Genomic DNA, 23935 nt, shown 5'->3' with positions numbered 1-23935 from the left:
TTATTAAATGAGTCTCTATCTGCATTTTACTGCTGCAGAAGCTACAGCACTGAGACATTAAGTGATTTACCTGAAGTCAGGCAGGGAGTCAGTGGCAGAGCTAGGAACAGAGCTGTTATCTCCTGTTATTCTTAGTAAGTAAGTTTACACCTAGCTACCCTAGCTTTGCTCAGAAACAAGCATTAAATAATTATACCATCATGCAATCCTACACAACATTCACAGCAACAGAGTTTAGTACTAAGGTGATAAAGCCATATGGGAGGAGATAGTTCAGTGTCCCTGAATGCAAAACACAGGAGCTAAGGGAGGAACCAACTGTGGACAGCTTGGCAGTTACTGGTGGGTATTGCAATGCCCTTTCCAAAGTCCCATGGTCAAAAGCTTTTCAGAATTCAGACTTACAGAATTTGTCATCTTCATTCTTAACAGAGCTTATTCTCTAATCTTGCCCCATGAGCTCTGCGAGTCCATGCAAATCTTTGACACCATTTTCTCCCGCACTTATCCCCCTCTCCCCAGCGTGCATCCTCAGGGTGAGGACATTCCAGGTTCTCACTTGGTTTGCTGGCAGAACAGAACTGATGTGGGGGAGGACTCAGATGGCTCCCCTGAGGCATAATCCCGCTGCAGCTTGGTGTAGCAGCCCAGAGATGGTTAATGCCTAACGCATAAACCCACAGAGACTAACTTTAGCCAAAAGCATAACATTTTGCTGTCAAAATGTTTTCAGAACAGCTCTGTCCTCAATGAGGGAATGAGGTGAGGGATTTCTGCAGGCCATGGCTCAGAGTGCTCCAGAGAATTGCTTTGTTATCACTTCCCTTAAGCATTGAGCAGGGCTTTCAAGCAAGTATATGACTACGGCAAAGGATCTGATGAAAAAGCCCACCATCATCTGCCATCCGGAGGCATTGTGGCTCTGCCCTCTCCTCGGCACAAAGCAGTACCCCCTCTCTGAGCCTGTCAGACCTTGATGCAACAGCTCTTATGACCAAGGAGGAGCTCCAACTCCAGATTGATGCTTTAGGAGTCCCTGCGTGCTAGTGAGGCTCCTCTCTGCCTAGAACCCTTCAAACCTCTCTCCATGCTGGGACTGTGGGCACATCATAAGTCTGCTACCAGCCACATGGGGTAAATGAGGTCCTGCAGCAGGGAGCAGGGAGCAGGGAGCAGGGCAGAGGTCTCAGGGTCCCAGGGTCCCAGGGTAGGTAGGTGCCATGCTGGGTTGATGATCCTAAGGCAGTGTCCCTCCCAGCAGTTGACACGTGAGAAATCTGCTTTGTCTAACACCTAATCGAAAAATTGCGTCAGTTGTGGTGGGAATGTTCTCCTCCCCATGACACTGCTGACAGTCACCTTGAGCCTGTGGTGAGTTCAGCACAGGTTTTTTTCCTACAAGGAGCTCACTACAGGGTGGTGACCATAGTTACGCTTAGGAAAGAGCCTGGCATCTCAGGATGCTGCTCTCAAGATCAACTCCCAGCTCAAGCACTCGTTAATAAACAGTAGCAATCACTACAGGGATGGCACCATAAGGACATTAACCTTCTTGCTGTCACCTTCCTGAACTACCTGACTTTCCTATGCTGGAGAGTGTTGCTGACTAGGAAGCTGCACTTGACAACAAGCCCAGCTGTCCTCATCCAGATCCTGGCAAGAGCTGGATGTGAATGACAGTCAGCAGGCAAGGCTAGATGGCTTCAGCTTTGCAACATGATAGTCATTTTTCCTTGCAGCAGGAACAGCCTGCTGGGAGCTGAACCACTTTGGAGGACAGGCGGTCTCGGCCCATGTGCACAGGCCATGTCTGAGGGGACCTGGTGATGTCTAGCTTGCTTGTTTGTCTTCTTGGTTGCACTTCAGAGCTTTTACTTTTTGGAGCTGGCAGGCTCTGGGTTTTAGGTGAAAAAAGAGTGTGATTGCAATTTTTACAACCAGAAATTAGAAGGGAATGAACAAGGAAAGCCAAGAATGCTAAAGATTTGGGCTGAAAATGATTTTTTTAAAGCAAGACTCTCAAAGCAGGGAAAAAATAATACACTGAGGCAGATCCTGTACAGGAAAAGGCAAGGAAACTACTGTGATAGAGAGCTGTTCATAGTGATGGCAGTTTCTGGAATAAGAAGTACTCTTGGACCTCCAAGAACAGGAGGACTCTGAACAGCTACAGCTGCACACCCACACTGAACTGCTCTGCCTGTACCAGGCCTGTCACCAAGATGCAGCACCAAGTGGGTGAGGCTTCACGCAGGGCCTCAGAGATAAAGCCAGTCTCTACCCCACCACAGGCACTGTGACAGGCAAGGCTGAGATACAGCCAGCTTCACAAAAGTGCCTACATCATGGTGATTTCAGTTGCTAAAAGAGCAAATAAGTGCTTACATGCCTTTGAGGATCTTTTGTATCAAATGCAAGCCCTGGAGAAGTCCCAAGAGGATTACTCCTCAAAAGTGCTGCAGGCGTTGCAGTGGCTTCCATTCAGGTTGCCAATCAGTGAGGATTTTGGATCAACTCTCTGCCCTCATTCACCTGTTTCAAAGGACCTGGGTTTCCCCCCTCCAGCATGCACCTCGGGATGTCCCAGGACACATTCTCCCATCTCTATGTCCAGCTCCAGCCACATTTCATGCAGAAATGCTGGGACAGACAATTCACCACACAGATTTCTGGCCTTACTTTATTCCTCTGAAAGAGTTCTAGAAGCTCAAAAGCTCCTCTCATGGTTGAACTTTGCCAGTCTTCACATTAATCCTGGAAATATCAAAGGAAATCATAACAACCACAGCTGATCAGCTAACCCCAAGTACTACAGATAGTAGCTTTCCAGTTCTGCTTTCTGGGCCTCTTTGCTTTTGCAGCGGTTCCACCAGCTAGGAATAACTACACAAAACTATGATGTAATCCCTACTGAAACCAAAATCTTTTCATTCCTCTCCAGCCAATTGGAATTCACCCCTGATGTTTTCCAGCTCCCTGCTTCTGTGAATGAGAGTATCCATGTGAAAATATGCTTGGATCACCCACTGTGATTTATTCATCCAGAGGCAATTTGGAGGTTGTTGCTTACAATTAGCCACTTGATCTTTATCAGCATTGTTCTTAGCCCTTAGAAAGCTGTGTCTCTGAATACAACCTTTCCGGTATTTGGATGGCCTATTTAATTATACAACTGGACCTGTTTGTGCATGGGATATTTGGCTGAGTGAAATCCCAACAATCCTCAGCATTCTCTCTCTCTATCAGCAGCAAGAACTAGTATTTAGAACAAGTCCTCCCTGAAAAACATTACAGTGTCACACTGTAGAGGAGACCGCCATCTGCTCAGGGGGAAGACTGTAGGGGAACAGAGAAGCTGATATGCTCATTATTATATCAAAGTACAAAGGAGAGTAAATCACTTTGAGGTGTTTCGTTTTGGAGATGTCAGCTTTCCAGCTAAGCAGGGACCAGCCTAGACAATGCCAGATGAGAGACACTCTAAAGAAAGGCATGTTGCTTTGAGACCATGTTTGTGAATGTGCATTAAATATAACAGGAAAACATCTTTTAATGATACAGATTCACTCTAGTGTAGCTGACAGAATGGTTTATTCAGCCTTTTGCAGTCTTCTAAACTGGATTTGAGATAGAAAGGAAGATTTGGCATTGCCTGTTTAAGAAGAAGAGATCAAAATTACCAAGTGCTGAGATGAGAGCATAGGGAAAAAGAAAATGAAAGGAACTAAAAAGCAGGAGAGTACTAAGGAAGTGGCAGGGCAATTTGGTTGGCTGTGAAAAGCAGTTGCTTAGCTCTTGAAGAAATCAAAGAGGAGTATGGGAGCCATAAGAAAGAGCAACTGGGATACTGCCTGATCATTTGTGTCATCGTTTCTACCGCCTGTGGCCATTCTGCTTTGATAGTGTTTTGTATCAGCTGCAAGACAGTGTGCAAGACAGTGAAATCCTGTCCCACCAGCAAAACAAGGGAAAGTGTGTAAGATACCTGGCCTCAGAGATGTGCGAGTGCAAAATCCTCAGGGAGGAACAAAGCCTTGGAAGGAACTTTGGAGAAAAAACAGGAGAAAGCTGTCAGCATTTAAGCATGATGGTTGTTCCAGAAAACTTTCCAAGTAGTTTTAAGGCTACCCCAAAGCATTACAACAACCTGCAGTCTGTACACTTGCACCTGAGAAGCTATGAAGCGTTTATCAGCAGTCTTAAGAGAAGACAAGGATTAGGTAGAGGCGGAGACCTCAAATCAATAACCTACTCTGAGCCTTTATCTTATTTCTTCTAGCTCCAAAGAAATCAGAATATACACCTCCTCCTCCTCAGCTAGGAGGCAGAAAACATCTCCATCAGCAGCTTATAACTGTACCAGCCCTCCTTAGTGTGCAGCCTTTGCACAGGGTCAGGGTGACCGCAAAGTGTGCCAACGATGCTGACTCTTACTTGTGGCCTGCTATGCAGTTATGCTGCGCTGAAGAGCTGACTTGTGCCATAAACTAAAGCAGCCCTGTGGGGAGGACTTAGTCTCAGAATTCAGTGACAAAATGATGGGGAAAACTATCTTTGTCCTGTTCAGTGTGGGAGGGGCTACCTGGAATACAGCCTGGACTGAACTGTCCTCCTGCAACACTGATTCATCTTTCCACATGGCAAGTCACACCAGCGAGAAGCCCATGGATGGTTTTATTTCTCAGGCATGTGATCAGATGGAAGAAAATGCCCAGGTTTGTTTTGGGGTGGGGAAAGTGGAGATTTCCTGTGAATTAATTTAATGTGCTTTAGAAATACATCTCCTTTCCTAGGACAGGCCCATCCTTGAATGGATTATATTAAGGGAAAGACAACATCTGATTTAGATGATAGCAATACCTGGGGCTGTGCTCTGGGAAGAATACATTTTTTACCAGACATTTTTCTTTTCTGAGAAACTAAAAATCTGGCTAGTTAATAGACATTGAGAAAACCAACAAAGGGATAAGAGTAAACAATAAAGGGGTTGTGCTGTCTTTCAGCCTTGCTATAAGCAACACTTACTCGCTACAGTTTCAAATCACTATAGAAACATTATGAGATTAATCCACTACTAAATGGTATTCTTGCCCAACCCAACAGTTGTACTGACAGAGCAGAAGAAAACAGCGGTCCTAGGGACCAGTTTTCTGCAATCTGATACACAAGCAGCAGTGGTTTAGTGATTGCTTCAGATAAAATACAGATAGCAATTTCCATCCTCAGCCATCAACCTCATCCTTCTCCTAGCTGTTCCTGCCCTCCAATAGGGACATCTTGGCTGTTTGTGTAGCAGATGCTGAACAGCTTTAATTGATAGCTCTGTGAATTAAGATAACGCAAAATTGGTATTAGATTACCTTAAAACACCAGACATAGATTACCTTAAAACATCAGACATAATGTTTGGTGGTTCAGCAGCGTTATGTAAACAGCTATGGCATCCTTCTAACCAAGGGAGAAACCCCCAAGAAAGGTATTGAATGGAAAACTGGGAGCAGAAATCTCTACTGCCATCTCAAGCTAAGCCTTTTGAATTCAGGAACTAGGAGCTAAATACAGGTCTTTCCTTTTAAACACACGATTCTCCTGAAAAGGAACATACTGCATTATGGGGCAACACGCATAACGCAGTACCAGTGTCTAGCCAACACCACAAGTTTCTGATCAGCTCAGAAGAACAAGAGAGAACAATTATCCCACCAGAACTAAACGCTGAAGGTGACTTTTTAAATACATCTCTTGAGGCCTGCAGCACTATCATCTTAGGCAGCTCAGCAGAGACATATGGGCCAATAAAGCTTCCTCTACGACTGCATTGGCCATGACTTCATTGCAGGATTATCTCAACCTATCTATAACTAATTGTCCTCCTCAATAGCCTAGCCCATAAAGAGCAACTTAACTGAGTAATAGTGCTCGAAACAAGCAACTAGGCTACGTTTCCTCTGAGGGATTCCTAGGAATGTTTTAGAGAGCAAGCAACCCCTGAGTGTATCTCGCCTTTAGCGGTTTAGGCTTTAGCCTGTAACCTCTAATGGGTCTGCAAAACCTGAGAACTGCCCCACTCCACTTAAAGGTTTTTGCTGGTGTATGGATCTCAAGGCAGGGGAACTTTGTACTGTGACAGGCCTTTACCAGCCTTTACTTCTTAGCAGCTCCAGGTGTGTGTGTGTTTCAGCAGTAGGAGTTGGGTTCTTCTTGTTTCCCATCTTAAACAGGCAAGCCTGGAGGGAGGGCAGCAGAAATGTGACAGAGAAAGTGTAGTCTTGATCTCACCTCCTTGACATACGCACCAAAAAAGCCAGCCTGCCACAATCAGGGAAGAAGTCTGTCCTTTTAAAAAGGCTGTAATAAGTTATTTTCCACTGGGAAAGAAAGAAGGCAGGGCTAAGAGTAGGAAAACCAAGAGTTGCATCTTTTTTCAGAACATTTTCCATAATGGCATAGGGCTGAATTCTGAGTCAGAGCGGTGAGAAAGGCCTCAGGGGCATTTTGTTACACCTCAGCTTCCCCGCTGTAACTCTGTAGCATACACACAGCCTTGACACAGCCTGCAAATGGCAGAATACATACCAGTGACTACAGACAGCAAGGTAATGGCACTCCGTGAAATCTATTAGTGAGAATCTTTTTTAACAGAAGAAAAAAGATTAAGCATTCCCTTTGAAGGCTCTGCATTACATGCCCATGGTTGGGTGGAAAAAAAAATGGCTTATGTCCAGAAACTCTCCCCAGTGCCTAGCCCTACACTCAGCTGAGGTTAAAACTCTGTCTAGCCTATGCCAAGCACTGACAGTTGGGCTCACTTCTCCCATAGCAGGAACAAGGCAGGGTGTGGGGGAGTGTTAATGCTTTCTCCCCATCTAAACGTCAGTCAGTCAGCTAAGGGGGAGGGCATCCCTAAGAACCAGCCCCAGCCCCAGTCGTATGGGGCAGAGGAGAATGGAAGGGAATTAGACCTGCAGTGGAGAAGAGCCTGGAAACTATTTTCAGAGGCCTCCTGGAACATGGTAAGGCCAGCACCAACAACATCAAAGGCTACAGCAAGGAGTTAGTCTACACAGCTCAGTCACCCGAATTAGTCCCTTCATTAGGATGCAGAACAAACCTTTTTTTCTTGGCAAACAGGAGTGAGAAAGAGAATGAAAATGGAAATCGGATCTGAGCCCTGAATTCCCCATTCAGCACGAGATCTCCTTATTTGCATAGGAACTCTAGTTTGTCCAGCTTTGTTTGAAATAAAGGTAACAGGAAATTTCAGGGCAGGGGGAGGTCAAGGTCCCTCGCCCTGGGGCCAGCAGGCCCTGGGAGGACTCCTGAGTGAGAATGGCCCGTCCCAGAGGAGAATGATCGCAGGGCAAGGGTTTGCCATGGGGCACCAGGAGCACCATCTTGCTCCAGCTGCTTCTCCAGCAGGCAAACTCAGCACTGGGACTTCAGAAAAGACCTTTCTGAGATTGAGATGAAGAAGCAGTTGCCATGCTGTAAAGCACCATTAACAGTCTGATATTCAAGTGGATGCAGTTCAGCATGCCTAGCACCGGGGTCAGGCCACTAGTTAGCTCGTTACTCTTTCTCTAACACATAGCATTTGAGAAAGTTGCTGCTCTGTTTCAGGGTATTGCAGGATAAGAGAACAAGATGATCTGATTTTTGTTATTTCTTATGCCTCTGCTTGCAGGATTATTTGCACTGAAATCCATAGAAGTCACACAGAAAAGCCTGAGTTTGATCTCAATCATGCCAGCATGGCTCAGGGGTCACGGGAAGGTGCATGCAGGTATCCTGCAAATCCATTCAGATCAGAATGAAATCAAGTTACTTTAACTAGAAATTAGGTTTCTCTGCTTACTGTATCATCATAACAAAGCATGCTTATATGTAAGAAGGTATTTGTTACTGATCTATGGGATTTGTCTTTACCGTGTTTTACAAGAGAAGAAAGAAGGAAAAATCTCACTATAGTGGTTAGCAATTGTTTTATGATTTCATACATAAAAATCTTTTAAAACAATCACTAGAGTAAAATCAGACATATCTAGATTAAGCAGTTCTCACCTTTAAGCATAACTGACTTAAATATTAACAGCTGTTAGAAAGACACATGCCCGCATTTCACTTCATGCTATTGAAGCCTTTAGATCACTGTATCAGCCCCTCAAATTGTAAACAAAAAGGCAATTTCTTGGCTGCCATAGCAGAAGAGAAAAGAGAACAGTAGTTATAAGCAATCTGTGCCTTTAATCATTTTATTAATAGGGCAAATTGCAACTGACAGAGCAATTAGTGTTGAATATTGCTCCAGCAAAGCAGCTTGACCAGTGTTGATCATCCTGTTAAAGAGATAGGATTTAGTTTAACAGAGGAAAAAATAGGTTCCTTGAGGTTTATCCCATTAAGGCGATTTCCATAATTCCCACTGTGATTCCCACAGTTAAACATTGTTAAAACTAGACTTGGCAACAGACAAAAAGACACAGCTGCACTAGGATGGTGAGGAACATAAAGTTTTCTGATTCTGTCCTGAAGTGTCTATAGCTGAATTTGTTTTATTTGGCCTCAGCTTATTCCTCACTGAGACAATCCCATAGTCTCCATCCTTCCCAAATATGCCCTTTTGATTTCTTTAACCAAAGCCATTCCATCTCTCCGAGTACCTTCTGTTGCACCACCTCAAATCTTTTATATCCACTTAACATTGAAGGGCTCTAATTTTCTTCTCTCTGATACCTATTTTTCACCAACATAAATCCATTGACTTTAATAGGATTGCACCTGACTTGCTCCAAGAAAACCAGCTTGAATGAATCAGCCCCACAGTGTGCAAAGTCATATTCAATATTCCAAAAGTGACTACTTTGCGAATGTCTTACAAAGAAATTAACTTATTTCCCTTGGCTCCCCCCACCAAGTTACAGGAAAGACAGCACTGTTGCTGCAAGACCTGACAGACAGAAAGCTTCTGAGTATGACATGATCTCTCTCTAACATTTAAATTGCAATTCTGTTCAGGAAACTACATGACTAATTTTTAAAGCATTTCAGCCACAGATATTTTTCCAGTTCTTCCTTTTGCTCTTAAAAAATAAATCAAACTTTAATTTTCTGCCTTTTTTCCCTTAAACACTTTCCTGGAAAATACTTAGGATATGTTTTGGCAACACTGCAGGAAATATCTTAAAAATACTTCTCTGAAGTCAGAGAGAACAGAGGTTTTCATGATATTTTCCCACTGTGATGTTTGCTATTCACACACAAGAAAAAAAAAATCAAGCTTTCTCTATATTATAAAAGGGAGCAATTTAAGTGCTGAAAGATAAATGTCCTAACCTAAACAAAAGGCCAGCATAAAACCCTAAACATCATAAAGTATTTTATCCACCTGCACTGTTCTTTCAAAAATCAAAGTAAAGGATTCCTGTCAAGTTAAAAATCTTACTGCATATATTTTGAAGTATCTTCTCCCTTTGTTCTGTTATTAAGTACAGCTTTCATCATTTATACTAAGACAGAAGTCTCATCCTTTTATTTTTTCACTACCTCCTCCATTATTTGCTTTGCGTGTTGCACGTATGAAGTTTCTATACTGGAATTGCAAAAGAAAGGTAGCAAAAGAAGGCAAGCTTCATTTCGTGCCTTGACTGTAGTGTGGAGCCTACCAAAACTAGGATTTGAGGTTTGCTGGAAATTTAATTAATTTGAAATTTAGGTTTGTTCTGAATCAGACAGGAATATTTTATTTTCTCTTTTTTAATTCTCTCCTGAAGACAGAAACATCAACTTCACTGAGCAGTTGCAAAGGGCTCATGAGTTTCCAGTCCCTAAACAACCTGTTAAACAACTACCCTGAATAAAGAGGCTGTTAGCAAAATAGCCAGCCATGTGAGCCCTGAGGTCAGGAACCCGCAATTTTCAGCAACCCCTTCCTTCCCTAGAAAAAACGCACCAGGAATCTGTGCAATCTGGCAAAGATGGATTGAACCTAAGCTGTTTCAGGCTTACAGAAAATGTACACCAACCTCCTCTCCTCTGGTCTGTTGGGAGAAAAAGCCAAGTCTTATCAGCTAGTTCTGGATCTGTAGAAACCTAGAGGTCTTTTATCCCACAGTAATACAGTTAGTAATGTAAGGAAGAATCATGTCACTGTGATTTAACTCCCTGATGAAGTAAAAGCAATTCCAGGAGAAAAATCCATTCCTGAGGATTTCACAACAGGGGCAGAGATTTTGAACTGGTGCGGGTTGGTATATATTGTATACACTGACTCAGAATTGAAAACTCTGGAAGCAGACAGGGCATTATGTGCCTTACAGCCACAGCGGTGCCACAGTAAGCCATGCTTTCTGTCTTGGCCAAATATGATCCCAGCTGGACTTCACCAGTTATCACTGAAATCCTCCAGGGTCAGCTGGAGGTCTAGCTCAGTGACTACAAATATTGTACACTGTTCCTTTCAGCTAGTAGAGAAGATAAAGCCTTTATCGTAGCATATATTGCACAATTCTTGTTCCTCCTTGCTCTTGCAAGCTCTGTTAGAGGAAGACATTTGCTCAAGCATGAAGGATGAAATTGCTAGAACAGACAATTGGTTTGATCTCACTTGAAACCAGCTATTTTACAATTGGCTTGGCAGGACAAAAACAGGTGTATGACTACACATACCGTGAGGACCAACACAGATTAGGACAGAATCTGCCCTTTTTTTGTTTGTCCTGACCTCAATATCTCTGTCATTCGTGAGTGCCAGCGCTCTACCTTTCAGCTGGCTGTGAGGGAAGACAAACTTCCTAAGACTGACTCTGGCTCAAGCATCAAACACAGGGCTCAGCTGAGGTATGTGCTGTTAGAAGAGGAGGGCTGATCCACGAAATGGAAAACAGCAGAGAGGTATATCCCTCTCCTGATAAGGCTAGCTAGTTACAAGATTTCCTGTGTGCTGCTTCCCAGCTCCAGTTCTTTTTCCAATTCTTTTGCACATAGATACAAAGCCCCAGAGCTCTTTAGTTGCAACCTTCATAAACTGCAAGCACTGTGTCTGTAAAAATGCCACAAGAATCTCTGGTACTGTGATTGACCTAACCTACATATAGATGATACTCCTAACACTTAACAGCCTGAATCAGTGACAACACTGGAGGCAGGCCATACGCACAGTGCCTGTACTCACAGTTTTCACAGCGATTCCCTGTATAGCCAGCCAAACAGGCACATTTGTAGGCTCCACTTTTGTCTAGAATGCACGTTCCATCATGAAGACAAGGAGATGAAGAACAAGCTACAAAAGAAAAACAAGAACATTCATGATCTCTCATCGGATGAGTTCTTACTGATTTTTCTTAATGACAGTTGTGTCTTGGGGTAAATCAAATATTCTGGTTAAAAGTTAGAAACACACCATAAAGGGTCTAATGCATGTCAAGAAGCCTTCAGCTCTTCTCTACTGGCTGGAGAGACAATTTTCTCTGGATAGGCAATTCTTTCCTCTGCATTCATCACTTACCCTTACCATTTTGCTTTAGCTATAGTCAGGTAGTGAGAAAGGTTTATGGAAGAAAAGTAATTTATAGCAAGCTCTACCAGTGTTCAGGTCTTAGCCTAAATTAAAGTTTAGTATTTACCTACATTTCTCCTGAAGTTCATCCCAGAGTTCAGCTCCTGACCCAGGATTGCCTGCTTTTTTTTTTTTTGGTCTTGGACATATGTCATCCCAAACTTTGTGAGCTGTTCTGCCTCTGAGGACCACTGCTTCGGTGTTGGGCTCAGGAAGCTCTGAATGATCACGATGACCCTGAACTATCTGGGGAAGTTCTGGCACACCACAAAATCTAGCAGTAATATGAATCAACCTGGACATATTAGCATAAAGGAGTAGCAGAATGTGTAATTGCTCTGTTTAATATGAGCAAATTCCATTGTACAACAATACATATATTTTTGTGCCAGTTCTAACAAGGGAATAGAACATTAGTTTATACTCAGAAGGATAAATAAATAATCTTAACCTAGATTACTTTCCAAACTAAATGTGGGTCTTAGCAGACAGAAAGGAGGCCAAAACACAAAATTTAAACCCAATTTAAGATTTGAATAAGTCAAGCATCTGAGGAATTCTGGATCTGATGCCCTGCTTCAAGTCCATCTTAACAAAAACATAATCCTCAATGCCAAGAATTATCCAAACATGCCTAATAATTTACTGCTTAAACTTTGCAATCATCATTTTTACAAAAGACATCATTCAAATTCATTTATCAAAGATTCATTCATCTTTGTCCTTCCACAGGAAATACCTTCCACATGACAGGAACAGGAATCTTTCCACCAACCATTGAGTTTTCCACACAGGAACAACCAGTCCCTGGGGCCCTACACTGAGGTTCTGTACTATTATATTTCAAACATTCTCTCCAGAATGACAGATCTCAGAATGAGCAGTTTTCTTTGCAAAGACTTTACCTGAAGCATGATCTTTCAGCCTCTTATATCAAGATGGCAAGAGAGAAGAAATATATAGGAGCCACATATGAACTTCTCTGGAGGTTTCATGTGATGTTGTAACAGAAATTCATATCTAGCTGGGTAATGAAAATCTTCCAGGTCTCTTTCAGGACTAACTAAGGACAGTAATTCCTTCCTGAAAAGTACTGCACTACTTCCTGAAAAGGAATATCTATGTGGCAATTGTATTGTGTCCCTCTAACTTAAAATATCACTGAAAAAGTGAAGGAGAAGCAAAAGAGCCTATACAGACTGATATTTTGTAGTCACTGGTTTGAAGCCAGTGAATGTTCAGCTTTGTCCTCACCCCAGCTTTGTCTCATGACTCTGTAGAACCAAGCATGTCAAGGGGATGAGGGGAAGTGCCAGACACGTTCCTTGAAAAAGCCTAATACTAAATGTTTTTCTTCTTAAAGGAGTCTTGACTGCTTAGCTTCAGGCAAACAATATGGGACAGTACTACAAAAGGTTAAAGCCCCTATGTTAGGTGAAAGATCACTAGCTTGGGGTACAGAGAATAAACTGTTATTGGAATTCAACAGCAGGTTTTCGTCTAACCATATCCAACATATGTCTAATTCCTAGGAGTTCCTGGTGCCTCCTCATCTGGCCACTCCTCATTCTCATCTGAAGTCTGCTGTGAATTGCTCCCAGTCACTCATGCCAACCACTGGGCTCCATTTCACGCTTGGCACAGGACGGGTGGAAGAGCTCACGGGCCTAACACCTGCTTCCAGAACAGGCAGCCCAGCAGGCTGGGTGGTTTCTTCCTTTGGCTAGGCATGCAGTGGCCTTTCACAAAGGGAATATAGGCTTTGCAGCTGATTTTTTATTAATTTAACTCTTCCTGGCACTTGAACCAGTCACCTCTGCACAGTCAGTGTCACTGCTTCAGCAGGCTGTGACCTGTAAGCCACTGCAGAGCTCCAAGGAAGGGAAGACCGAAAGGGAAGGAATTCAGCTGACAGCACAAGCCACTTTTCCAGTCCTCTCCATTATACTGGCAAGGCGCTGGGGACATCAGAGCATCTCCATGGCCTAGTCCACATCCTGTGAGCACATGCGCTGCTGCTGCTCTCACCTGCATCACAGGGGACTGCTCTAGCAAGCCTCATTCGACCTGTTCCAGAGACCTCAGCTTTTCACAGGGCTCTACAGAGAGGGGAATTTCAGAGAAAATACTTCAGTTTGCAATGTGCTGCCAGCGCTTTCAATCCTGTGCTGCCCCCGCTTTCAATTCTACATTGCCTCATGCATGCTGTATTCTTCCCCTAAACTGTCCTGCTGGCCAGGTTAATGCTTCACATAAAGAGACACTGGGAGTGCTTTAAAAGCCTTTCACTGCAGCGACACATCAGGCCAGAACAGCTCCATAATAAAGCACACAATGAGACCTCCTCACGGACTCTAAGCCCTTTGCAGCATGCTCTGTGTGGATTACCACACTTGCAACCACCCAGCCTCAAAATAATTACCACTAAAAATGGGGCAGAAATAAAGTGCTCAACAGTATTCGAATACCAAGATTCCCCTGCTGGGCAGAGAAAACAGAATCAGTTCAGCTTGCGCCATATGGAAAACGTAAGTTCCCTGAGTGTAGGCAGTCCTTATGTAACATAGCCCACACCACGTTCGTTTGTTCTGTATCACCTCTCTTGCTGGAAGCCCAGGCAAGCTATCAATAGCTAACTGCTCCTGCTATGCTGCTAACTGGTATTAAAAGTAACAGCTGAGTTACTAGAAGGCAGGCTAAGGAACGGCATAGGCACTGCACACAGTTATGTGCGTTTCAGATTGCTAGTTACATTCCCAAACACTAGTAACAGTTGATCCAATGTAGGTTTGTATATTTATACAAAGATTACATAAACTAACTAAACTTCCTTGAGCCAGATATACCTTGGATGACCTCATGAAATGTGGGTCACCAGGGTGTACGTAAGGCGAGTAATGTTGAGGTACAGATCCAGCAGGGTTTATCAATGGCAAAGCAGCATGCTCTGATTAGCCTTCTGTGCCAGAAGTAATGTGGATAGATTTGACCAAAATTCCCTATATTCCCTACATATTCTCTATATACTTCAAGCAAGGAAAATCCAGGAAAAGCATAGAGGCTGCTTCAAAAGCAATGGCAAAATGAGGAGCCAACTACATTTTAAGTGTTACTTTACAGGCAGAAAGAAAAGACAGAAAGCAATGGGGGGGACCAAGCACTGAGTACTAACAAACACACAGGAATTCCAGAGCCCTGTTTCTGTCATTCATAATATCAAGTTCATCACAGAATGGGAAATGCCTCTTTTTCTTAAAGAAAAGAATCTGTCCTTTGTACCCTTTTTTTTTTTTTTGAAAGTCCTAATGGTATGAAACAACAAGCATGTCGGGGCATTTTCACTGGGCTAATCATGAGGCTGTGCATCAGGTTTCTGCTAATTGAGACAGTGACTCTGGTCCTGCACACAGCATTGAGCAGTTCACAGCTGCAAAGATATACATGTCCCCTCCTCTACTTTCTTCTGTGCTCTTAGTTCTCGGATTCAAACAGAAAGGTCTCACAAAACAGCAGCCTTTCTGTGCCAGCCAATGTGCTTGCTCTTCACACAGGTAGTGGGAGTTTAGTCTTTGTTAAAGAGCTTCACTTTCACAACCCATCTGATGGCTTTCGGACCTTCCCTGCACTGACTTTGTGTAAGTTGCTGTTGGCAACACAGCATGAAAGTTTTTAATGAAGCAAAACAGAGAGAGAGATTAGTGAGGCTGAATTAACAACAATGAGTGGCATGTTCCATTTTTGGATTATTTTACCTGTAACTTCTTCAAAGACAGCATGAAATCCATCAAAGTTCTTGGAACCATCAGACTGGAAAAGGACATGGAGTGAAGACCCAGTGCTTCGGATGGGAAGTGGTCTCTCATTTCCACAGAATTTCTTAATTATCCTGCTGTCCAAGTTGTCCCCATCACGGACCTCCACATAATCATACTGGCACATGTAGTCAAACTCTAGGCTCAGCATGGAAAACCTTGGGGAAGAAGGAAACACAGTCAAAGTGCACACCCTCACCTATGCACTCTGTCTCTTATTTGGCTGTTTAGTTATGTTAGTGCCCCTGCCTCAGTGAATCAACAAGCCTCTGATTATACGAAGTCCCCCTCAGTTCATCTCAATTTTTGCATCATGATCCTGGGAAGCCAGCTCAGCTCTGCAGAGTTGCTCCCTGGGAACATTCAAGTGGCATGATGCAGTCTGCTCACATGCATCAGGATGCTAACCACCTCACAATGATAAAATTTTCATTTGCGGTCAGATGCTACAGGGGGCATATCTCTATTCTAGCTATTTGCTAAAAATCAGTGTTTCCCCCTAAATAAAGTCCTAAGTGCTGAAAGTAACACTATCAAAGACCAATGATCAAAACCTATTTACACTGTTATGTTCAGAAGCCAGCGATCAGAGGTACAAGGAAAGCTCAGAGACCCGACAGTAAGAGAAAGAGGCAGAAAAAGGGAACCTGAAAGAGTACAGCACATTTCACATTAGAAACAAAGTGGTAGTAAATCTCCAATGGCTGGCTCTTGCCTTTCTTTTGGGGCAGGAATAAGGGACAGGAGTTAATCCAGAAATGAAATATTTAAAGCCTTTTCCCAGAATGTCTGTCTTTCGTTGCTTTTATCCAGCCACTGCACAAGGCTCTTGTTCGTTAACAACGTTATTTGCTGCTGTTTGAATTCAGAGGCACAGAGCCAAAACATTCCACCAGAATATGAACGAAAAAGAGAGAATGAGAAACACCAAGTGCATTTGGGGAGTAAGCAATGGCTGGGGAGCCTGGCCCAGCCTTGGTGCAGAGGATAAGAATTAAAAGATCAGGGCCTGGGAGACAGCCATAATACTAACGGTTCAACAGAACATTTTATAAATGAAACTTGTAATTTACTCAATCTTCCTGACAACTCCTAGTTCCATAGGCTATGTGCCTTTAGGATCAGGCTAAATCTTCCACATTGCCTACACAATGTGGGCAATTTCAATGTGGGCCTAGTGATTTGGAAAGACTGCATTTTCACACCAAAGAGAAGAGCCAAATTTTGGATCTGCCACCAGATCTCACAATCTGAAGAAGCAAAAGAGTACAGGAGCTCATTTCCTGCCCTTCTCTTCTTGGGACTCAGGTCATAAAGGAAGGCCCATGTTATGTGAAATGATCTCCTTTTCCCACTCATGAATTGTCCCAAGCGGTCTGCTCACTCAGTCATCTTCGTTCAGGTCAGTTTTAGAGCATCACATGAAGTGAAACAAATGAGCAGTTGTAGAGATCTACACCAAAGGAGCAGAGCCCCTGATTTTCCAAATCATCCGGCGGAAGGTAGAGTAATAACAAATGACATCTGCTTTTAATATGCATAAGAGATTAATTCAACTTAGCTTTAAATAAAATGCATAAATCAGGGAGACTGAATTCTAGTTCTGTCAGGTTTCCCAGAGATGTCCTCATAGGCATCATTTTATACACTACATCTTCAAAACATTCCTTCACTGGCAGATTAAACCCCAGGGATCTACCCTTGTGGAAGTTATAGAGCTATACATATTAACCCATTCATCTTTGTCACACTTATCAGGCTATAGTTTATGCTAGTTAAATCCTAAAAATATTTACTGGTATTCTGAACTATTATATTTCTGGTTAAAATTAAGTATGTGTGTAAGTACACTGGGAATGTTTCTGGGAAGCAAATCATGCAATGGAGGGCAGAATTGGGCTACTGTCAAATAGTATTATTGGCAAATGTAGAGGCAAACTCTCTGGCCAACAATGTGTTCCTGAATAAAGAATATTGAGAGGTATTAGACAAAGACAAGATAGAACGAAAGATCAGTATACAGAATACTGCTCTTAATTGTTTTGTTTTCTCTGCTTTAAAAATAGTGAAACCATAGCAGAACTTGTGAAAGCCATGGGGGGGGGGGTCTGATTTGCATTTTATTTAACTTGGGATAGAAGCAAATATGCTGTACAGATGACAGAGGATCCCATGATTGAGACTCTGAAGTGGCAGGTCAGGAAACCTGCCAAAGGCTTTTCAAATCCTCTCGTCTTTGGCCTAGTTCAGTGGACCCTTTACAGACCGCAAGGTCTATTGCTGTTTAAATCACAGTTACAAGAAATATATTGAACTTCAGTTCCCTCACCTATGAAATTGTGACTACTTCCTAACTCTCTTGGACATTATGAAATTAAGCGTGTTAATTTAGTGCTTTAGGTCGTCAGATACAAAAAGGAGCATAAAGTATTGTCTGGATTTCATTTGGTTAGTGTCCACGGCGTGAATACACACACCAACCCCTCTGAGGAAAGTTTCTAACCAAAGGAAAAAATTGAAAAACTGCCTCTCTCCTGAAGCATTACAGAAAATGATTGTAAGTTGTGTGCTACTTCTACTGTGGTATGACACCCCTGACATGGCTCGGGCTGAGGGAGCCTATGCATCACTACCTAAAGAAAAACAAGACTGGAAAACAAGCAGTGAAAACAAACTACCACTGTAATCAGGGCACCATTTATCAAAACAGCTCGGCTTAGCCAATCCCCAAAGGACAGTGTGGCACAGCTCAAGGCAAGGGAAGATTTATCTATGTTCCTGAGAGTTTCATTCTTCCTGCCCCGTGTAAGTAGAGAAGTATACAAAGCGCTCTGTCCCCCTTCTGTTTTGCACTGTCCCCATCCCCGGCCCTCACGAGCCATCAGAATGGCTGCGCACAGGATGTGTGGGGGACGCCCAGAAAGAAGGAAGAAAGGAGCTCTTTTGTTAGCAGTCACGCTGATTCAGCACAACATTGGCTATGCACTGCAGCTCTAAGCAGAGCTAGCACCGCCGAGGGAATTGGTGTGTTTATACAGAAATGCAGTCAAGGCAAAGATTTGGCCATGGAAGGCAGGCCCAGGAGGAAGATTCTGGTGGACTCCTTTGTTGTACCTGCCTTTCTGTGTAGGAATGGCCTGAAGGACAGGCTTCAAGTTAAATGCACCAGCTGCCACAGGACCTACCTGCTGGACTATCTCACATAAGCATCCTTATGTAAGGGAGATAAAGGTCCTCATGCTCTCTGTTTTGCCTTGAGTTTCCTCCTATGCCTTCTGCCCTGGGGCAGGGTGGCAGGATTAACTGTGGGCAGCCAGGATGGCTCCTGGTCTTTCCCTAGAAGCGCCCTGGCATCTGCAGGCACCCAGTAGTCAGGCTCAGTTCAGGCTGTGCACAGGGCTTTACGCTTCTCCTACCCTATGCTTCTGACTACCCAGCTCAGATAAATGTAGTAACAGACAACAGAAGATTGGTACCTCTTGGAGATTTCCACAGTTAAGAGTGTAACACTATGTCACAACAAGCAGATGCCTAGTACTGAGTTTAACTTTAGGAAAGAAGGCCACAGGGAGAAAGAGAAAGGCATTCTCATTGGGGTAACCTTCATGTTAAATACAAAGCTTTGCATCTTCTGGTAACAGCAAAGGTAAATGGAGTGAAGTGCACAGATTTCATATGATGCTAACATCTTCCTGGCATGCATGTGGGTGGCCTTCCAGCCCTAGAATGGAGGTCTATTGGTCTTATTTCTCCAAAGAGTGAGTACATCTGTTAGCTTACTTTACAGCACTCCATCTTCTTCTGCCTTAAAATCAGATGAGTGTCTCCTTGGTGCAGCCATGAAGGATATCATGGAAATTACTTTTGCTTGTTTTAGTGTTCTTTGTTAAAATAGCCTTTCCTTCCATTCTTGTACCTTGTGCCCTGTGTCAGCCAGATGCCATCTCTTTACCCCAGAGATGGGTGCATTTTACTAGTGATGTGCATACACAGGATCCATTTCCACTCTAACTCCCATCCTCTTAAGAGTGAAGACATGGTGACACCTGCAACTCCTGAAGCACTTTTATAGCCTTTCAACTGACAGAGCCTTGTATAGAAATGTAAAAAACTACAGGTTATCACCTCTCTGAGCTTGTGCTGTATACTCCTAATCAACCATACTTTTTGAAACAGGGTAGGTACAGCTCACATCCAGCAAGTGATGCAAAGTAGTGTCATGAGAACACCAAACACCCCCTCACAGCATTGCTCCCCTGTGTCTCTGACTCCGTACACAATTCTCCAGAGTCCAGAGGCTACCGTGCTATCCAGGCAGTAACTACAGCTGCTTATAACTACACAATAGGCTTGTTTTTGCAAGTCTGAGAAAAGGGCTAGTATGTTCATGGGAACACCACAAGCTTTTTTTTTCTCTTCCTCTTATTAAATATTAAGTCTCTCTTTAAATATATAGGAAGAAATATGTTTGTGTATTTAGCATCGTTCCTTTGCCTGGGCTCCAAAGCTGGTGAAATATTGATGTGAAGACTTTAGCTCTTGTTCTTATTATACTACCTAGTGGGTTTTGAATCTGATCCCCTGCCAAGCTTCCTGCTGCATGTGTGAGCTCCCTGCCACACGCATGCAGAAACAATATTAATTACCCCAAGTAGCGGCTCTTCTGCACTGGCAAAGAAACCTATTCAAGAACTGCGAGGTTGAGTCAGCAGGGGAGGGCTAATAGGACTAAATATTCACAGCTCAGTCAAGCAGTGACTTGAAGGAGAGATGGTCACATCCTCCAGGCATAGGAATAGATTGAAGAGGAATAACAGACTGGTAAAGGACAGGGCTAGTAAACTGAGTGAAAGTAATGAAGACAGAAAATGTAGGCTAAATGTAAGGCAGGTCCCAAAGGCAATCCTTTCCTGGCATAAGACATTACATCAAAATGTTCCTATAGGTTGTCTTCAGAGATTCTGTCTTAGTTAAGCCTGGTACAGTCTTGAGAAAGCTGGATGCTTTAGAAAGCTTGAGAAACTGAATGCTTTAGTGGTCTTGAAGAGATCTAGAGAGATACATTGTGCCCAGTATCTGAGAAACCTCTCCTTAGCACCTAGCTGCGTCCTAAATGAGAATCGAAGGCAGAGCGTTGATGATTTCTACAGTAGTTGCTCATCACAAGCCAAGCCAGAGGAAAGAGCTGAGTTGCCAAATGCAAAGTGGTGGCAGTACTTTCACTGCTACCGAGACCTCAGCATCTTACCCTTCTTGAGACTCTTCGGTTATCCACATGCCCCACTGTCAACCTGAAAACAGTGTTGGCTAAAAGCCACTGCAACCTACCTTAACTCAACATTAAATCCAGCTTGAACATGAATAATCCATTCACATCGTGCATTCAGTGGGTAACTCTCCAGCAAAATCTGGCCCCTAGAAGCCCGAAGAACCTGTCCACACCCTAGGGAGGAAAAGAAGGAAAAAAAGATCTGTGAAGGACCTTCACAATGCATCTGAAGAAAACACACGTAAAAGTAATATTGGAATGAGAGGACAGGGTGGCTCAGGAGGAAACACACTTTTTCACCAGGTGGTATATAAAACAATGGGACAGTTGCACAATGGATAGCTGAGTACAGGAGTGCCCCAAGAAAAGCTTTAGTTTCTTGCTTCTCTCCACTTTGCAAAGGGGGCAGCCCCACAAATCCCACTCTGAATTAGCCCATCCTTCCATCTGTCTGATGTTCCAGCTCAGAACAGTTTTGATGGATCTCATGTGGATCTGAGTAATTACTGAAGCCTAGGAAGCTGGTGGGACAGTACCAACAGTGCAATGAACACTCCAGTTAGTCCAAGTGAATGAAACAATGAGAGGATGAACTGTTCCACACAAAACCATAGTTTCAAATCCTTCCCAAGGAGACTCTGGGAAGAAAAAACAGTTGATGAATTCCTAGAGGTGGAAGGCACTTTCAGTTCATTGCAGAGGACCTGTTCATCCTCAAGATTCAACACATCAACCTTACATGTTAATGTCAGCATGCCAATGGGGACATATAACCACCATGGCTCCTCCACCAATGACTCAGTGTAACATATGTATAATATACAGTCCTCATCCCTTCTCTCAGGTTCATTCCTTTTCTTCTTCTCTTCCTGTCCTACTCTGTCTGCATCTCTCTCTGTTTTTCGCCATACCACGAAACCTACTTCCATGCCCAGCATCAACAGCATAAGATGAAGGGCTGTTGTCAGTTCTGCCTAGCCTGAGAAAATCACTAAAGAAGGACTTGAACAACCAGGCAGATCAGGTCACACACTGAGAAAGCAGTATCTTTTCATGGCTGGCCTGCAGCTGTCCCTAGGCAGCTGTCCAGGGATAGTTGTCCTAATGCCTCATCTTGGATGCTGAACATATTTAGCTCAGAGATTTCTCTCACCTTCTGTAACCCCTCCCTTTCCCCCATTTATAAAATATGGCTAACAGTATTTTCCTCTACGGAAGAAGAAAAGTTGTTTGTAGAGCCTTCAGTGACTTGCAAATGAAAGTGCTAGCAAAATGCACAATTAAATCATTAGACACCAAATAAGAACTCATTTCTCAGTTTGTACTTTCCTGACTACATCTTTTCTTATGGAGTCTTACACATGGCTACATTCCCTAGTAAACCTTCTGTTGCTTCACTGAGGGATGAGGCTGTATCCCTAAGCCAGAAACTGCAATAGAGTGTAACAGCACAACTGAACCAGGGGCTTCCGATAGGCTGCACACCACAAATAACTAGGATAAGTAAAAAGACAAATGACCCAACAGACCTCCACAGCAAGTCTCTCTCTTCTTTTTAAACTCTTTAGCCCATCAGAAAACCCCATTCCTCCCCACCTGTTTCCAAAGAGGGACCCTAAACTTTTAACCACTAATGCAGGATGAACTTTCCCTACTAGAATGGTGGGTTTTAACATTCGCCACAGGGGTCTTGTTTCCTTTGGGGGGAAAGGGTGACAGTGACCTGATTTGGAGAAGTATCAAGCATCAGCAGTTCCCACTGATGTTAGCATCTGGAAATCAGTCCTGCTGTGTCTGGTCTATGGGGAGACGTGAAAACCGAGGGTCAATTACTCCTCTTTCTTCTTAAGAAAGAGTTGATCAAATGAAATACCCTTTGTTCATTTACCCTCAGTTACCCTTAATTAAGCAAGACCCAAGGAAACAGAAATCCTGCACAGAGGAGCTCCTCACAAGTGTTTCATCCTCCTCAGTGGCTCGCTTAGTTCCCTGTGTAAAAGGAAAGGATTAATGACTGTGCCCTGCAGCCACATTAGGATTCAGTGAGGACAGCAGGATCTGCTGTGGTGCACATGATAATGCTCCTTCCCACAGCAAGGAACAGGACCTTGTGCTGCCGCTGGCTCCTGCCTCAAAAACAACCTGAGACAAAGCCGCTAGAAATCTTCAGATAGCTTGACAGGAGGCTTGGATCACCTCAGAGAAAGTTTCCCTTTCGCCCCGAAGGGCTTTTGAGTTTCCTATGCCTTTAACAAAGGAAAGCCAAAGAACTGGTGCAAAGAGATACTTGTGTGCAAGGCATACTAAATACACTTTTCTGTTTGCAGTGGTACAGCCTGAACTTTCTGAACACTGATGCCAAGGAAGTAGGTTTGGCCAGGCAAGCAGGTGGTCCAAAGGCTAAAGAGGAGCCACTCAACGAACGCCTCCAAAAGAACATTCTCAGATTTGCTACCACCCTTCTCTGCATGAAGCACCTTTGCAGTCAGATCAGATCTGCACTCTTGTATCTCCAGCCCTTCTAGCAGAGGTTAGGCTGACTCCCCAGACCAACAGTTCAATCATCTGTCAATCAGAAGGAATCTCTTGTCTTCCCATTGTGAATCTGCAGGAGACCTGGAAAGTTCTCAAGAATAATTTACATCCCAAACACATATGCTGGCAAATCCTGCCTCATTTACAAAAAAATAACCCACTTGGGCAAAGTTTCAACATCCTTGTTCCGTTCCTGCTTGAAAAAAGGCAGCTTTCAGGGCCACACTAAGATTTCCTCTAAGGCTTGTTGCTAAAAGAAAAGAAAACAATCCAGGAGACCTCTGGGTTTTAGCCCACTGAGACCCCTGGGTCTGTGAAGGGAGAGGTCCTGAGGAGACCTCTGGTAAGAATTCACTATCTCTTGTTTGAGTGCTATGGCATCAATGTGCAGCACCTTCAGAGGTCAAGCGGACTCAACACAGGAGCATGAGAGCAGAAGTGTTGATGGTATTCAGAAACAGGCCAATATGGGAAGAGGAGGTAGATGTGACTTCTCACATGACTTTTCTCAATGTATATATTATCTCCTAGTAACATCCCTTTGGACTACTGCATACCATTTCTTTTCCTGCCAAATGATCCGGCGTCCTTTCGGCTGGTTTTCAACCACACGTACAAATCTGGCCACGCCGGCAGATGCCAGGAACGGCACAGCTCCCCTGGCCGGGCCCACGGGACTTCTCCCTCGCCAGGTCCCCCCCGCCACGCGAGCGCCGCGGCGCCCCTTCCCGGCGCGGGCCCGGGGGCGCCCGCCCTGCCCTGCCC

The 23935-nt window shown here is 43.7% G+C and overlaps 1 protein-coding gene across 4 annotated transcripts in view; it reads right to left on the bottom strand.

Moving 5' to 3' along the window:
- The window catches only part of PAMR1 (peptidase domain containing associated with muscle regeneration 1), a 45847-nt gene that overhangs the window by 18002 nt on the left and 3910 nt on the right, over positions 1–23935 (bottom strand). For 3 of the 4 annotated variants that reach the window (XM_026055597.1, XM_026055598.1, XM_026055599.1), the window contains exons 3-5: positions 20695–20809; positions 15307–15524; positions 11171–11278 (exon numbers count right to left, since the gene is read on the bottom strand). In XM_026055597.1, the coding sequence (XP_025911382.1) occupies positions 11171–11278; positions 15307–15524; positions 20695–20809 (441 nt within the window). The remainder of the gene's footprint in view (positions 1–11170; positions 11279–15306; positions 15525–20694; positions 20810–23935) is intronic. The other variant, XM_026055600.1, reaches the window with a different exon arrangement.

This window comes from Apteryx rowi, unplaced genomic scaffold, assembly GCF_003343035.1.
Source record: "Apteryx rowi isolate R43461 unplaced genomic scaffold, aptRow1 scaffold_124, whole genome shotgun sequence".
Classification (NCBI taxonomy): Eukaryota; Metazoa; Chordata; class Aves; order Apterygiformes; family Apterygidae; genus Apteryx; species Apteryx rowi.
Note: the sequence above shows the minus strand (reverse complement) of the source record. Positions and strands in the feature narration are given on the sequence as shown.